The 18,199-nt window shown below is 40.0% G+C and overlaps 1 protein-coding gene across 2 annotated transcripts in view; it reads right to left on the bottom strand.

Moving 5' to 3' along the window:
- Positions 1-18,199, bottom strand: part of insyn2ab (inhibitory synaptic factor 2Ab) — a 95,350-nt gene that overhangs the window by 18,084 nt on the left and 59,067 nt on the right. For both annotated transcript variants that reach the window (XM_089120436.1, XM_089120435.1), the window contains exon 2: positions 9,403-10,480. In XM_089120436.1, the coding sequence (XP_088976562.1) occupies positions 9,403-10,475 (1,073 nt within the window). In that variant the 5' untranslated portion in view covers positions 10,476-10,480. The remainder of the gene's footprint in view (positions 1-9,402; positions 10,481-18,199) is intronic.

Below are 18,199 nucleotides of genomic sequence, written 5' to 3'. Positions count from 1 at the left end.
TGCCCTCTCTCTGGAAGTGTGCCCTGAGTCTGCAGGGAGGTGAACACTGCTACGCTCCTGGAATAATCTGTGAAAAACTGACACTGGCAGAGGAAGCACGTCTCACATTACACACTGTCTAATAGCGTGCTAATGTTTCTTTCTAACGTGAATCCACAATGGATCGGCATGTTGTTGAAATTCAGTGAATGCTATTAGGACATACCAGTATTAGCACAGGCTAATGAAATACAATATCAGTAGCAGCAGCATCTGATGACACTCATATTGAAGTCCCTTGACTTCAGACACAAATATGTGCTGGAAGTTGGTCATGGATAATTCATCTGTTGATTATCAAAGATGGACTACACAGAGAAAAAGAACCAGATTTTGATGTTTTCTAAATTAAATGTAACTGGTGCGTGCGTAGGATTGGGAAACAGGAACCGGTTGATGTTTTGATTCCCAGTATAACGGCAATCAAATGCCAATGTAGACGGAAAACCACACTAAAATATTCAGACAGCTTCCTGCAATAGTTACATAACTGCGCCGCATCACTGATACAGAAACTTCAGTGCAAAGCACACAGCTTGATAGGTAGTCAGAATCCTGAAAGAATGACTGTTATAGGTCATATTATTTCAGTGAATCAAAAATATATACGGTGCAACCAGTATAGAGTGTTTACAGAACAAATCACTCTTGTGAGTTGTTGTTTGTTTTTTTTGTTTTTCAGTGAATCAAAAATGTAAAGGGCAACCAGTGTAGTCTAACTGATAAATCGTATGAGATAAAACATATATGAATAATAACATAGGCCCCAACCAGTGTAGTCAATTTATACTGTAGATTCCTCTCTACGGATTGCCACCTCATCATAAAAGGCTTTTGCACCGAATAGTTCTGCATCCGGTGCAAATGCAGGAACTCTGAAGTGACGTAAGCCGTGCTCGTTGTGACTTATATTTTTACGGTTCAGCGCAGCGGACCTTTATATGGCGCAGAGAACGCCAGCCAGAGGCTGAGCAAATTCTCCATGTTCATTAGTTTACGATCTGTCTAACAGTCCTGTCTAATTTGTTATTAGATAGAACTATTATATGTAGAAAGTAGACAGTAGTGAAAATTAGCGTATATGCTGTGTGGTTGATGTACAGTGGTGCTAGCTGAGCAGAAATACATAATCATGTTTCGCTTAGTCCCCTCAAAGTTGGGTTGGATTTTCTCCTCAGCGTAAAGGTTAAGAGGCCCATTTATTACTGGTTTGCTTGTTCGTAGAGTTACTTTGTGGAGTAAATGTAGGCTACAATCTGTGTGTTTACATACACAGCCTTTTTAAATATGGTGGGTGCTGGTGTTTCGCATGTGATACTTGTTTGGCCAATAAGCCGGGTACACTAACGTCACAGATAGTTCCTATAGTGCAGGTTTAGACCCTACTCTGAATAGGAGCTAAATTAGCTCCTCCAAAAGGGTTCCTAGAACTAAAATAGTTCCTAGTTCCTGAGGTGCGAATGCACCAAAATCTGGGAACTTCCTCCAATAGTTCTAGGAACTATGAAAAGGCGCTTTAGTGGAGAGGCTTGTGTGGTCCTTTGATCCCGAGAGCAATGACGCCTGGAGCTATGCTCCTTGTAGGGCCATCCGTGACAGTAAGTTTAAAGGGGAGATCCCTGACAAAGACCGATCCAACCAAGACCTCAACGGTGGAACAGGCAGAGGATGATGGATGGCTAGCCTTAGAGGAGCATCCCCCCAACTGGGAAGGCAGACAAAGGCTGCAGCAGAAAAGCCCCCAGTCTTCTTGGACCCCATGCCACTGAATTCTGACCCAGATCTGTCAAAGACCGTGTGGTGGTTGTCAGTGCACCAGTCACCCCAAGCTAACAAAATCACGTACAGGCTCCTGGTCTCCAGATGGACCGGCCATGTCATCATCCGCATATCCAATACGACACATCTTCACAAATGGATTCTGTAGAAGAGAATTTCAGTTTTCAAGAAAAATGTTACAAGGACATCAAGGCCATTCTGAAGAAATGCCACATCACATCGAGCAACACAAAAACATTTATTTTCTCTCTTTTCTTTAGTAGAACATTTTACATAGAACATTTTTGAACAGTAATCGCTATTAAATAGGACTATATAATTTACTCCTGGTAAATCTAAAGTGCAGTGTTATGGAAGAACCATTTCCTGAACAAAAAGTGTTCATTTCAAAAAGAAAATTAATTTTATATTCTGACATATACTCCAGTTCTTGTTAAAACACACCAGACATGAAAATTCTGTGCATTTTGGGCTCTTTTGTGTGATATTATATTTATTTTGTCCATCAAAAGTGTGCTTTCACTTTAATTGAGCGTGAGCAGTAGCCTGGCATGCCAGACCTACATCAAGATGTTAGGTCTGGGAACTCATCATTGACAGGGCTCAATCCGAGGGGCGGGATAAGCGGTTGTCTTTCAAATTCTCTCTGCACGCAATTTGATAGCTCTACAACCAATCAGAGCAACGAAGAAGGTGACAGCTGAGTCCCATGCGTTTTCACACCAGCGGAGCAAGTTAATACATTAAACTTTTACCGTATCCAGTCGGCAAAACTCCAAACACATCACATGTATTTATTTTTTTAAACGACTGAAGTGCTATTCTTTGTTCTGGTTTCAAAGAAATGCTTAAGTTCAAATCATCCAGAGTAGCGGTCAAAGCCGAATCGAAAGACAGCTGTTCGCCAGCATCAGCCATTCTTTGTTTTCAAGTAGCAGTGAACCTTCGCAACTCTGTCGTCATTATGTTAAGCCCGCTCGCCGACTCTATACATGATGTGATTGGCCTGACCAGAGTTTGGATTTTCCAGCTAAAACGTCTATGGAGAGTTGCTAGACCACACTGGCTGCAAAATAATTTTTCCTGCCGCTAGGGTTCGTCAAGATTTCTAGGCTACCTGAGCAGTGCCGCAAAATAGACTGCACCGAAACCTGCGCTTCAATTCCATGCAGGAAGTGCTGCACATCATGAAACAGAACTCTGCCATGCCGCTGAGACAAGGCGACAGCTTAACAAGGAGAAAGACAAAAAGGCTCAACCACCACAAACGATCACCATTCTCCTCTTCCCACACTGCACCAAAGTATGTGGATTGCGGATCAGCATCTACAGACATGAAGACCCCCAAGTTGACGACCCAATGGAGAGGACAATCATTCTCACCTTGAGTGACCGCTGATGAGTCTGTTTACATAACGAATGAATCTTATCTAGTTCATTTTAGTGAATCAAAAGATTATATACACAAGCAGTGTTGTCCACTTCCCAAAGTTCCCGAACAAGTAACTCTAAACAAAGAGTAGTTAGTATTAAGGTACTAATACTACCTTTACTAAGTTACTAAGTTACCTCAGACGTCACACCCAAGTACCATTGGCTGAAATTCTGATGCATATGGCGCACAAAATTTAAAACACTTAAGGAGTTTTGAAGTCATCATCTGATTGGTTAAATTCTACAGGATTTATTTAATGCTCCACCTGGAAACAAAGCTGTCGTGATGACAAACCCCCTCATGGAAGAAGAAAGCTGTTGTGTTTACAACTGTAACAATGAAAGCTTGACAGGATAAACTAAAAGTTGGATTGCGATGGTGTTCAAAGAACTATTTAGTGTGCCTAAGCAGCACTAATAAACATCCTTGACTATTTCTTGTTTGCATCGTCATGTATTGTGAAAACTTGCACTAGAAATGCACTAGAAGTGTAAAGGAATCCAAATGCCCTCAAACCACAGAAGAGCATGCTTTGCGAAATCCCATTGTCATCCAGACACTGACACTCTGTTGCCGTCTGGATAGGCTGCGGAAGTCATTGACACACTAATGAGCCAGTCGTGATAATGATTAAAAAGCAGTTCGGGTGGCTGGATTTCCATTTGGATACATCACCCAGTCACTGTCCTTGGAAAGTACTGCATTAAAAAAGCTGCAATTATCTAATATAATGGTGAAATGAGCCTCAGTGAGAGGAAAAAATAAATGTGTTAAAGTACTTTAAATGTGTTAAAGAAAATGTTGTATTGTTGCTCATTTGAGGGATCAGAAAAGTCAGCAAAGCAACACAAAATCTTCATTTATTCCTCCTCGACAATTATCTTGCAATTGCCTCCCTAAAAAACAAGAAACTCATGCCAGCATTTGAAAAATGTTCATTGTCCAAATGTTCATTTTAGTATCTATATAGGAGTGTATCGCAGCAGGAATCATCACGTCGACAAAAAAACATTCAAAAGCTTGAGTGGAAAGTTGTTTTCCTCGTAACTGTTGATCAATTTAATGCATCTTTTCAAAGTTTAAAAGATTACATTATAGTATACGCACAACCGACACATTCGGGGACTCAACTGTCAATTTCGTTCCCACCCCTTTTTGGGAACACCCCAAAACAAACTAGACTTCCCATAGACTTCGATAGAAAATAACGACAAAAACCAACGTCTGTACACACTACACAGCCGACAGGCGTAAATAAGTTAAGAAATCACTTATATAAAACATGTCAAGTAATAATACAACCACCCTGCCTGCCATACAGCATAAAAGATACATATACAAACTTAATTTGTTGGTCAATTTAAAAACAAGTCGAACCGTTGTATAAAAGCAATACCACACTCGTAGCTGTGCAATATGGCTCTCTATATCAGCAGAGCTGTGACTGCCTACGGCACAAGGCAATCAAGCAATATTACATGGCTACTTGTGTGATATTGCTGATTTGTTTCCAGTGATATTTCACTGTTTGATATGTAGTGAATTCTTACCTACTCTGATCAGTACGCAACAAATGGCCTAAATCCTGTTAGACTGATGAATCAGTGCACAGATAATATTGTGCCATACTTTAGTATTTTTCTATTTCAAGCTACACCATGTAAAAGCTTACTAACTGGGAAAATGTACAGGTGGCGCACGTCTCTATCAGCACTAAAAGCTGGATTAACACATGAAGGCTCTACAGCGGTGTTCCAGAGACATCCATGCCAGGGCTCCCGTGTGCTGGGCATTTTAGGCTCTTCCCACCCTGGCTGTCAGCAGCATGCAGACGCTTTGTTTGCACTAAAAGCTTTGCTCTCAGACAGAGAGGAACATCAAACTCTTGGCTCGGGCTGGTTTAACCCAGGGAGACTGGCTGGGCTTTCATGTGCCCACACTGAGCCACTCATCGGTTTTGAGCTCAGCTGCTCTGATGACACCTAGCATGTGGGAGAGCAGGCGCCGAGGTCCTGCCTCTAATAATAGTCACCACACTCATTGTGGAAGATGGAAGCTACATGTACACACAAAAAACAGACGCACTTTGTCCTTTGGAAGATGAAAGGGCTGCCTGATGAGGCACTGCTAATTGAGGCTGTTTGAGTAGTGGTTTTGTGCTCTAAAAAAATACGCCTTCCTTCCCTCACTCCTGGCTTAGGAATAGAAACAAGTCCAGTGCTCCTTAGACAGTGAGTTAGGCTTGAGGGCCATTAACTGCCCAAAGCAATGCCTCAAGGACCTTAAGTGCTGAGACTAGAAGTTTTAGACCAGCTCTGAGTGGCAAATTTGACTCATTTCAAGGAATAGTTAAGGTGAGATATACACAAATCCAACCATTTGCTGCTGACAAGTCGTCTACCATACTAAATGGGTAATGGTATGGCAGGTTGACGTAAAATGCTACCATTTAGAAGAACCGGACCAAATTGACCCCTCACTGAGCCAAGCCTAAAAATGTTATGGACCGATCCTACCTTAGCAGCTGTTGGATTATCAAGTACTTTTATGTTCTCGCATGTCATTCAGAGGATCTCTGTGTTTGGATAGAGAAGGAGTAATTTCAGATAAATTATCCAGAAGTATGGTCAAATGCAGGGTCACACCTGTTAATAGGCACAAGCACCTCCCGTCCAGACTAAAACGGGAAAAACGAAGACCTAAAACGGAGAAGTTTAGAAACGCTGCAGCTCCGTTTTGTGTTTTGAATCTCCGGAGGGCGTTTTAGTGAAGACGGGACAAAACGGAGGAGTTCAGAAACGCTGACGCAGAGGCTCATGCTCGGCTCTATGATTGGGTGTCATCGGTCATGACGTATCCGTCCCTGATTAGTCAATTACTGTTTACATCGGCACGCCCATGCCCAGTGTTGGTGAATGGTCACGTGATCCGCGTTTTCAGTCGCTTTAATGTGGAGATCATTTCTAATACGCAGATAAAACGCTGGTGTGGACGGAGATCGTATTCGTTTTAATTCTCCGTTTTAAACGAAAACGCAGTAGTGTGGACGGGGCCTGAGAAGCCTTGATTTAGATTTTCAGTTTTTAAATCATGCTGCAGCTTAATTTAATAATAAAAAGAAAAGCATCAGATAAAATTATCACAATTTATTCCAGCCAATGTAAAAAAAAGTATCCAATCCAATTCATATCACATTAGACATTATTATGCATATTTTATTTTTAAAAACAATAATAATAATATATTGCAGAAATCTCTAGTTTATTTCCAGGATGTTCTGAAATAAACATTTAAAACGTTTTTTATTACCAGGATTGGGGTTTGACCCCACAAAGACATTTGTCCATTTGTCCAACGCCACAAGAACATTTTGATCACTTTTGATGAATTCAATGCAAAAAAATTAAATTTCTTTCAAAAAAAAAAAAATGTATATATATATATATATATATATATATATATACATTTTTTTTTTTGAAAGAAATTTAATTTATATATATATTACTGACCTGAATTTTTGCCTGTAATGTATATGTATAAAATACATAAAATGCCTAACATTACTTTTGAAAGTCTACCAGGGATTATGAGCTGCTAATATTTCCGGAAGCGCCTCTTATCGACCTTTCCCAAATAAACTGTCACGTCCCGTTGGCCAAAAGCTGAGGCAGGCACTTCTAAAGCTTCTAGAATCCCAACCAGAAGAGACGTCCACTTAATGGAGGGGCATTATTAAACATGAGGAGCACTGATTGTATCGAGCTCTTTCCTCTCATCGAGCAGGCCGTCACAAGTGGCAGAGAGAAAGCGAGGTATCGGCTATGTACCTGTGGAGCATCGGCTATTTGGGAATGCAGGATGACATCTGACATTGAAGTGTCCCTGTATTGTTGCGCAAGTGGCTTTCAACAGGCACCAAAGCATCTTTTCAACTCATTTGTTTTCCATATTGCAATTTCAACAGTCACCACACAAAATATAACCCTGAATTTTTGGTACTCACGAAAGATGCTGACATGAAAATGGAGCTGAAGTGCATTTAAAAGCTTTAAACACTTGTTATAAATGGATGTTCATGTTGCTCACAGTGCCGGCTAATACCTGTGAGGCACAGACAGAATACTGTGAAATTAAAATATTCAAGCTGCTGAAATTGAATACATATTCCCTGCTGACTACCTGCCTTTCATTCATAAATCAGGTATGATGGATCATTTTAGAAATGCTTTGTTTACCAGTGACCTTGTCTGCTAAATGAAGCAGGCATATAGTGCAACACAAGAGTAGCTCCAGCATAAACATTATTCTTCAAGATTTGAACAATAACTAATAGAGCCAATGACTTGACACTTCACTAAGCCCCGCATCCCTTTGCTACTGTTGCTTGACAAAACATATTATTTGTTTTTGTCAGAAAAAATGTGCACCCAAAAATGGTACATTCACCCAAAAATGATGATTATTTTCTCACCCTAAAGTTGCTCCAAAACTGTATGAATGACCAAACAGCTATTTAAAAAAAAAAAAAAAAAACATGCAAGTAAATGGGGCCCAACAAATGTTTGGTTACCAGAAATCTTCAAAATTTTCTTTTGTGTTCAGCAGGAATTCATACAAGTTTGGAACACCTTGAGGAACACTTTCATTTTTGGGTGAACTATCCCTTTAACGAATCAATAGTGATGTTGCATTTTTCCTTTATAGAAAGAATTAGATAGATATTGCAGTGATGTAATTAAAGACTAAATTCCAAATCACAATGGTGGCAGATGCTTCACAATCAACTGAAAATTGTCACATTAGATAGTAACATTAGTGTAAGTGAACAGAGCTGTTTTTAACATTTCTACAACACACTCGCTATGGTACTGTGAACTAAACACTACAATGAACTGAAACAATACATGAATTATATGACGTTACGATTAATTAACCCCAGAGCAAATGTCAGTGTTCTTACGGATGTTCAACATGTTAATTTACAAAAACGTGTCACAGTTTAATTCACTTCATGCACTTGTCAAGGTTTATTTAATGATTTGGATAAGGACAAAAACACTGCTTGGGGTCCCATCTGGAGACTTGTGTCTATTATAAATTACCCAATTTTCATAACAATTGCATTGAAACGCATAAATGCTCAGAAAGAAAAATGTCAATAACACGTGGTTTTAACTAGCCTACCTACTGTAACTTGGTACCAACACCAGGCTAAAAGGAATATTGCAGATTATTTACAACTTGTTACACTTAACATGGAAGTCTAGACAAGTGGGCCTGAGCTTTTAAAGCAAATATTGTATGTAAGGAATACATATTGTATTGTTAAAGAACTTTATTTAAACACAAAGTCTTCAGTTTAAGTTATCATAAAACTAAAATTCACCCTATTTATTTTAGAAAAGCAAGTTATTGATCTCACTGTGAAAAGAACGTCCATGCATAATTGCCACCGCTTTCTTGCAAATTGTCTGCAAGCTTACATTCAGTTCTCCCTCGATCCAAACATAACCAATTAATTTCATCAAATCCACAGTGTTTTCTTTTTTTAATTTTCAATAATCCATTTAATTAGGATGTAGCTCACAACAAATAAGAAAAGATCTGTTGATAATTAAATTTCACTGCAACAAAGGTTGTTTTTTGTTTTGTTTTTACTTGAGTTGCTAAGTTGTTTAAAGTTAAGGATGCACAAAATATCAGCACCATATTGGTCACTCTCCAATATTTAAGTTTTTTCTTCGGATATTGAATATGCTGTATATCAGTTTATGTTCCGTATATTTACATTTAAATGACCTTTGCTAAAAAAAAGTTAAAGCTAAAAAAATGAAAATCCATTTTTCATATTGTACCATGTAATGTTGTGATGACAAAAATCACTTAACCTTTAAAATGATTGATTTCAATATTTAGGTTTTTATATTTATTTTAGAGAACATCCTAGCATTCAAAAACTTTAATAATACGTTTTGAAAATTTCTCTGCTAAAATTTTCCAAATTGATGCATTCCTAGTTACAGATATATATTGTAAACACGTACATGTGATGCTGCCTTTTTCAAATTGAGAAAACAAACCTGAAACACAAAAACTGCGCAAAAACAGTTGATGAATAGTAAATGTGTTACATAAACACAGTGACTCACCCCTCTCGCTGTGCTTCTCCTCTTTCCAGTTCCTGAATGACCCCTAGCAGCACTTTGATGGTTTCTTGACTGGAGCTGATCAGAGCCTCCATGGCTTGAAGCCTGGCTTTCACATTACCATCAGCCCTGGGTAGAGCAATCATCTGCCCCCTTGTGCCCTGCCTGGTCTCTGCGGTGCCAGACTTTTGGCTACTGTGACAGTGGGCATGTACATGGGCCTGGGAAGCACAGCTCGCCGAATGAGGCAGAGCCTGAGACTGCCCCTGCAATCCGTTCAGCTGTGCGGTGTCTTTTTTGCGTTTGCAGCTCCCTGGGGGACTCTCCAGGCATTCTACTTGTGTCAAAGACGTCCATGCAATAGGGCCGGAAATCTTTGAGCAGTCACCCCTGACCTGCAGAGGTTGAGTCGGTGTGGTTGAGGAGGCACAGTTGGGCTGCCGGCCTGGCCCTGCCTCGCTCTCGCTTGATAATCCTTTGTGCTTGGCCCCAGTCCCCGGGACGTTGGCGTCTCTCCTCGAGTCGGACCGATCGGAAACCGTATCTAACGGGTCAGGGCAGAGTTTTCCATCCGAGCAGTCTGGTCCGGCGCATAAGTCCTGCGGAGTAGCGTGGAGCAACACTCGGGTCTGCTGCACCCGTCCGTCACACCTTTCCGCTTGCTCCCCACCCTTCACGTCACTGAGAAAGCCGTTGTTTTGATCCGGGTAGTTCTCCACCAGAGCGGTGTGTTTGATGACATTTCCCTTCTTGCGCTCGAAGGGGAAAGTCTGGTAGCGCTTTTTCAAGTCGGGTGAGGTTTGAACACCTGTGCTCTTGGTGACATTCGGGATGGAACGGCGTGCCGGCATGGTCATGTACCTCCGGTGGATGACCTTGCAGGAAACAGAGCGGTTCCTGGCACCTCGATGGGCGGCCTCATTCTGCGCCTCGCAGATGTCTTTAAAGCGCACCTGCAGGGCTTTGTTTCGCTTGCGTACCGAGTCTGCTCCGCTCTGTTCCAGCGAAGGCCCGCCGGACTCCGAGTCAGACTCTGAGCTTGACAGAGTGCAGCGGCCTGCCACCTTACTGACCATAACTCCTGCGAGAGAGAGAGAGAGAATGAGGGATGGCAAGATGGTTTACAGTTAATAAAATGGCAGTGATTGCAGCTCAAGCACAGATGGCCTAGTTTTGTCTTTTCCTCAGCGCACAACATCCTGGCATTCAAAGCTATATTTTTATGTTTTTTTGTGTGTGCGCGTCTGTGTTTTGTTTAGCGGTGGAAGTCACAGCTGACACAGAGCGACCTGCATTCAAGCTCTCTCATTACAGTAAGGCTTCATCTCTCTAATGAGGCTGCCAGTACATGGGAGATGATGGGTAAAGCTCTGCCAGCGAGATGAACAGGGTCTCTGAATCATCATATATGAAATGTAACTCAACACTTGATGGCAAATACAGACATAAGGAAAACATGACACCTGAATTAAGAGGAACAAAATGGTGTAAACACATCAGCAATCAAAGATGAGTGTGGAAGTGCAGGGAAAAGTGTGATGCACAGAAATTTTCACTGTTGTAGTAATTTGGGTGAGAATAAGCTGCTCGTGTACTGAAAACGCTAATGGATGGTGTGTGTGCTAAATAAAAAAAATCTGATTTACCAGTTGGTGGACTGTGAATAATTTGCCAGTTTGCGTTCAATTTCAACTATGGCTGTGTAAAACTCACTGACAGTGCTTGTGTGAGTGGTTGCCAGGGCTGTGCTAAGTGGTTTTGATGCATTGCTATGGTGTTCTCGGTGGTTTTGGGGAATTGCTGCTAGGTGGTTTCTAAGGTGTTATAGGTGGATGCCAGTGGTTGCTTGCTAGCACTAATAAAAAATAGGCAGTACTCTGATATAGTGATATAGAGGGTCGAGAACACTACTTTTGTGTAGGTTACAGCTTGCTTACTACTAAATATTTGAAGGCGGCACCATTAAAATTTAAAAGGAAAAAGTAGAAACATAACCCTGCGTATACAATAAATAAATAGTGAAGTCTACAATCAGGAGTTACAGTTAGACTAAAATGGCTAATCAAATGGATCACATCAATAAGCTCATGTTTTCCGTGACAGACTTCAATGCTTTAGATGGTGTTGACTCTGTGTGCGTGCATACATACATATACAGTATAGGGTATAAATTAAAGTAGTGGATGTTTTGAACTTATTTTTACTCACAGTAACTCTCAATGATAAGTTTCCATTGAAATAATAACAGAATATATTGAATATGCAAATAATTTTGAGAATATTTCACACCTATATGTGTGTGTGTGAACTATACATTTAAAACAGACAGAATAAACTGAAATTCACAGGGGAAAATGAACACAATGAAAAAGATTTACAGTCTTGCTCAGAAAAGTAATAGCACACATTGTTGTTCCTGCAATTAACTGTACAATTGCAAATTTAATTTACGTTAATAGTTTATTATTAAGGATTAGACACCGCATTTGAGCAATTCTAATAGCAAATCACTGGTTTAAATTACAGCTCAACCCCACAACTCTGTTTAAGATTCCTTATCTCAGATCACCAAGTTCTAATAATGTTGTACACATTCCACGTTCACACAATTTGTAACATGCCACGGCTGGGCTATACGAAGTCAAATAAATGTTTCACCATGTCGATAAATATAGTGCCGAGATACATTCTGTATCATATTCATTTCACTCAGCTGTTGTCCATCATTTACTATTAGTCATTGCAATGTCTGGCAGGTTCAGTAACAGGGAAGAATGCAAATGGACACCTTGTCATCCGTCAGGCAGCAGCAGTTTCTTTCGGTGTCTGATTTTCACTCCGTAAGCTTATCTGACTCGACAGTGATAACACTCATCCTCCTTGAGTCATTGAACTGCCCCTGCTAACGATTTAATCAGCATCTCAAAATAATGAGCCTGGTGTCCTGTCAATTTTTAGAGCTAATATGGTGGGTACTCTCAGCCAGGCTGCAGAATATGCAGTATATTTTGGCAGTGAAGGTTAAACGTACGTCGGTCTGCTTCAGTCTGAGAGAAAGCTTAGTCATAGTATTCCCTAAAAAGGTTATGTAATGTAACAGAGTTGTTATTATTAACCACATCTAAAACTGTTACTATCCAAATTGTTAATAACGGTAAAATAAAGATAAAAAAAAGGTGCCTTGGCTACTAAATTACAACATGTAAATAAATACAAACTAAAAAATTAGCAAACTTTTTTTTTAGTTTGACAAAATTACCCAAAATTAAACTAAAATTACATCTTATAACTGAAATTATAAAAAATAAAAGCTACATCAAATTATTAATAAAATATTATATCGCCGTTACGTAATAATGCACATTTTAAAATATGAACTAATGCTAAATGATATACAGTGGATTCAAACAGCAAATATTTCTAGTTTGGTATCAGTGTTGTGTGCATGTCATTTTATGCCGCTCGATATGCACTTTTGCAGAGCCCACTGAGGTGTGGACTTTATTGCGTTGGTGGACTATTACCCAGCAGGCCATGTGGAAGACCCAGAGAGTGATGCAGGTGCCATAGGTACAAGGCCAGAAAAAGTATTGAATTAAATTTTTGGTATGTTTTATCTTACCTCAACGGCATCCAAGATGTAGGTGTCTTTGTTTCCAAAGTAGTTTTAATTTTGATATTTTTAGGTCAAACCGTTCTTGTCGGTCAGTCATATAATGCAAATCTATGGTCACCAGCTCAAAAAACATGCACAGAGAAGTCCAACTTAAACACGATTTAATGACTCGTAAATTTAAGTACACATTGATGGCCTAAGACACGAAATGAGCAGTTTGTGTGAGAAAACGAACAGTATTTATACAGTTTTACCTCTTATTACCACAGCCACGTCCAAGTGATCTGAGGGCGCAGGCGCTTCGGTCTGCGCAATCGCCGGAAGTGATCTCTCACGCGTGTAAATTGGGTATTTCTGAAAACACACCACTCCCGGATGACTTTGCGTAAGCATACATAATTGTTTTCTTTAGCAACGGTTTAAAAACATCCCGGATAAGCGCAAATTAGTGTCATTTTAATCAGCCATCTTACCTACAATCTCTGTTCTGTGTAAACAATGAATGACGTACATGCGCGAGAGATCACTTGTGCGTGGCTGCTGTTACAAGAGGTAAAAAATATAAATACTGTTCGTTTTCTCATTCAAACCACTCATTTGGTGTCTTAGGCCATCAATGTGTACTTACATTTACGAGTCACCTGTGTATACTCTTTGAGGTGGTGACCATAGACCTGCATTATATGACTGACAGACAAGAACGGTTTGACCAAAAAATATCAAAATTGAAACTACTGCGTAAACAAAGACAACCTACATCTTGGATGCCCTTGAGGTAAGCTAAAACATACCAAAAATGTATTTCAAAGTGAACTATCCCTTTAATACATACAATCACTTGTCAGAATTGTATTGTCTTGCATGCCAAAATCTTGAGATCTCTCCTAGCATCTGCACTCCTACCAATCTCTGATTTATAGCACCATCTGTCCTTAAACAGATGGCGAATGCTGATTGATTCATTGATTCTGTAATTTAATTAAATCCACATGGTAGTGGCTCACCTGCGTGTCTCGTAAGTGCCAATGAATTGTGAAAATGATTAGGACTGAAAACAATCTTTGGGTCATTTGTAAGTACTCACTGTGGTGTTCTGGGAAATGATTTTGAAATATCCTGGGAAGGCATTCAAAGCCACATAGAGGCAATTATTAAAACTAATGGTGGACACTTGAGCAACTGATTCTGTTTACTCTTGTGGAAGGTGTTAATGGTCGATACCAGAGGACCCAGCAACACTTTAGTGTTGTAATCGTGTTTCTTGATGGCAGCAATTACTGTCATCATTACTGTCATCATCAATAATTTGCAGTGAATGATTCTCATCTCGAAGAGTACGTGCCAAAAATACCTTGACATTATACATATAGAGACTGGAATCTTAAGGGGATATTTTACCTAAAATATACATTCTCCCATAATTTACTCACCCTGATTATGTTTTTCCAGCCAATTACAATGAATGACACTTCAAATAGGACCCAACATCATCACCAAATTATCATTAAACAATCCATATGAACATGAATGAACCCGGTGGTTATTCACTGAAAATACTGACAACCGCTCTTGCTCTTCTTGGGGTGTTCATGAGAAAAGTAATGATGTCCATTTTAGGAAAGAATTACTTTTTGTTTTACAAAAGCTGTATGAATGATTAATTCACAAATCATCTGATTTTCAAGCTCTCAAGATCATCAGTAAAAATCAACAAAAAAATTAGCCTGACAGGCATTCAAATCTATTGTATTGACTATTGTAAGCCTTGATGTATAGTGCACAAGTCATATAGATATTTATGGTTAAAAGCCAATAGTTGCCAAACACTGTAATTGAAAAACAACTTGAAAATTCTTTCAAAATGAAGATTTTTGGTTTTAAACCACAACTCCCTCACTCTCAGGCACTTTCAGGCACACACGCAGAGAGGTCCCCCTTCGACCCTGACAATTTGGCCACCGACAACCCCAGGATTATGAGTAATGCATTGAATCTAAAATTGCAAAAGTAATCCTCTTAACTCTCCTCATGCACTTTAGCAGCATGTCAGTTCAAACAGGCCCGCTGCTCCTATTGAAAACGACTGTAAAAAAAGAAACAGACTTAACTCTATAACCATAGACATTTTTTTCTAGGTTTTCAACATATTTATTTATTAAGTTAACCCACACTTTAATCCAGCTGTGTCCATGACTGGTTATCATATACTGTAGATATGTAAAGCTTCCAATGCTCTTCCTTTGGCAGGGGAGCCAATGTCCCAAGCAATGTCTTGTTAAAAACATCATCTTACATCCCTAATCAATGTCATCATATTCCCAGATGTTTCTTTATGTTTCAGATCTCATTTATACCTTCTTCAACTTGGACCACAACCTGATATACACAACCTCTATATTCTGCATTAAAGGAGACCACAGATTTAGGCGCCAGTTCCACAAGGGAATTCATATGAAAAATCTGTCCTAATCTCATGATTTTGGGTGGATAATAAGATTGGCTGTGGATTTGTGAGCTGATATGACTTTTTTACCAGAGAGATATAATTAGTATTCCTTTTACATCGCAGTGATAACCGTACTTGCTGGTTTTATTGTTGTGTGTGCATCGGAAGCTTTATTGTGTTCTGTTGTACTCAGCAGAGTTGTGTAAAACCTACAAAAATTATTCATGTTTTGTAATGCAAATGAAGCATGATGTTTGAATGAAGCATTGTAACATTTAGCAGGGAAATGCTCTCTAATGCTTAGAGACAACATGGAGTGATTGCCTATACTATTAAAATAAAATATAAAACTGTTTTATATTTTAAAAAATATAATTTGTAATAAAATGTTTTTGATATAGTGATTATCCAAACTGCTAAATATGAATTTGAATGTATTATGGTGGAGAATGCATATTTTAGCCATGGTATTTCTAATTTCACACTGCTTCAAACCATCATTTTGAACTGAGCTGATTTGACGACTTGATTTTCTGTCTTCCTTTTTTATTTCTATGATGGTGCCTGTGAGCGAAGCAATCAGCCAACTACCAGCAAGCTTTCAACCCACTAAGAAGTCTGAGAGAGAGAGAGAGAGAGAGAGAGAGAGAGAGAGAGAGAGAGAGAGAGAGAGAGAGAGAGAGAGAGAGAGAGAGAGAGATTTTTGAGTTGATATTGTGGCTTTATATGATCAGACACTTGCATGTGCCATTATATTATTAACAATGTACCAAAATCAAGCTCATATAAGGTTTTTGAACAGTGAATGTCAGAAATACATGTTTTATTCGCATTATACTTGTATCCTGGTAGATGTTCATTACGTTTTCATCAACTAACAGGTTATAAAGTTTAATGTAGCTATTGTGGTGAACAGCACATTCCAGGGCCCAGTTTTATGACAGGGCCTCTCTCAGTACAGTGATTGGATCTTGGTGGACTAACACAAAACAACTGTCAAACAACATCAGATAAAGATGCTATGATAACAGCCAGCCACCTCTTAGAGGGCAAGTAGAAGGCCTCTGCAACCAAGACCAGGAAGGACAAGACTTCACATTGGTCCACGACGTGCATTTTTTCCCCTTTCCCCAATCTAGAGACTAATTCCTAAGATTTTAGCCTGTGACTGCCATCAAAATTCCTCAGGACCTCCGGATGCAGCAGCAGTGATGCTGCTGACGTAAACTACACACATTCATGTCATACTTACTCAGAGAAATGATTATTCTCAGTGACAGTTATTTGTAGTGCAAGATCTTACACAAATTCAGCAATAAATGAACAAATGAATGCATCTTGTTTGGACTCTATTTGTTTAGAATATTGCCAAAGGTATTCTGGTGGTGGTTTGGAAAGTGAGAAATGCATTGGTAAAACTTTAAAGACACTTAAATGTCTTCTAACTGTATGCTTTAGGCAAATGAGTTTGCAAATGAGTTTGAAGGGTTGGCCACCCTGTATGTGCCCCCTCTGATGCCACCAGCCAGTCACACCACTGGAATAGAGAAGCGCCGAATTGCAATCTCCTCCTCATAGGGAAGGGATAAATGCAACAGACACTACTTGTTCTGAATCTTGGGTTTGCGAAGGTGAGACAGAAACAGATCAACCAAGTTCTCAGTCTCCCTTCGGGGCGAGACATATCAGATACAACGGTTCGTCCAGAGAGACAACAGATTGCATAATCTGGTTCTACAGCTTGTGAGACAGCAACAGATACGACAACGTTCTGCAGCCTCCAGACTGTAAGAAAAGATACATTAACAAACACTATCTTTAAAGTCTTCGTCCACCGATACAATAACAGATAAAGCTCGTTTCAAGTCTCCATCCCAAAGAGACAAAAGAGGACTGACCAAATTTTGAGTGTCTGGCCCAGAGAGGCAAAAGACAAACAGGCATTTGCAACAAAGTTTAAGCTCAGGGGAGCAAACCTTCACTTCAAGGTTCCTTCGTCTGCGTGTTCCAAATTGTTAAGGACCTTTTGCACGTACCTCAGGGCCTCATCTACGTGTTCCAGATTTTAGGACCCTTTGGGGCTCCAGGATATCAGCATCCCACAGAGCTGTTGAAATGGAGTCCGGCTCCTTTCCCCATTGCATTGTCACGCGGCACAACCAGTGGAAGAAGTCAACGCCATCAATGCATTCTCATCCCAAGGCGTCATCTAACTGACACTTTTGACCATACGTCAACCAGTGCAGTCTCATCCCAAGACGTCATATAACTGACGTCTTGGGACATCTTTTGACCATACGTCAATATCCGTCTTTTTAGGGCCCCCTTAAACGTCGGCAGATGACGTCATCGGATCCTAACTCTACCCCAGACCTAAACCTACCCCTAAACCTACCCCGTCAACCAACCGACATTAAAGGTAAAGCATCAGTTGTATGACGGCCCGGGATCATCATCTACCGACGTTTAAGGGGGCCCTAAAAAGGCGGATATTGACGTATGGTCAAAAGACGTCCCAAGACGTCAGTTATATGACTTCTTGGGATGAGATTGTGTTACGTCAACATCCGACGCTTTAGGCACCCTTTAGCGACAGTTAGATGACGCTATCCTAGGGCGTTATCTAACTGATGCTTTATCTATAGCGTCAGTTAGATGACGAGGGTAGGTTTAGGTCTGGGGTAGGGTTAGGGTTAGACCACTACGATAGCGTCATCTAACTGACGCTAAAGGGTGCC

The sequence above is a fragment of the Pimephales promelas genome, chromosome 15, assembly GCF_988280905.1.
Source record: "Pimephales promelas chromosome 15, fPimPro1.hap1.1, whole genome shotgun sequence".
Classification (NCBI taxonomy): domain Eukaryota; kingdom Metazoa; phylum Chordata; class Actinopteri; order Cypriniformes; family Leuciscidae; genus Pimephales; species Pimephales promelas.
Note: the sequence above shows the minus strand (reverse complement) of the source record. Positions and strands in the feature narration are given on the sequence as shown.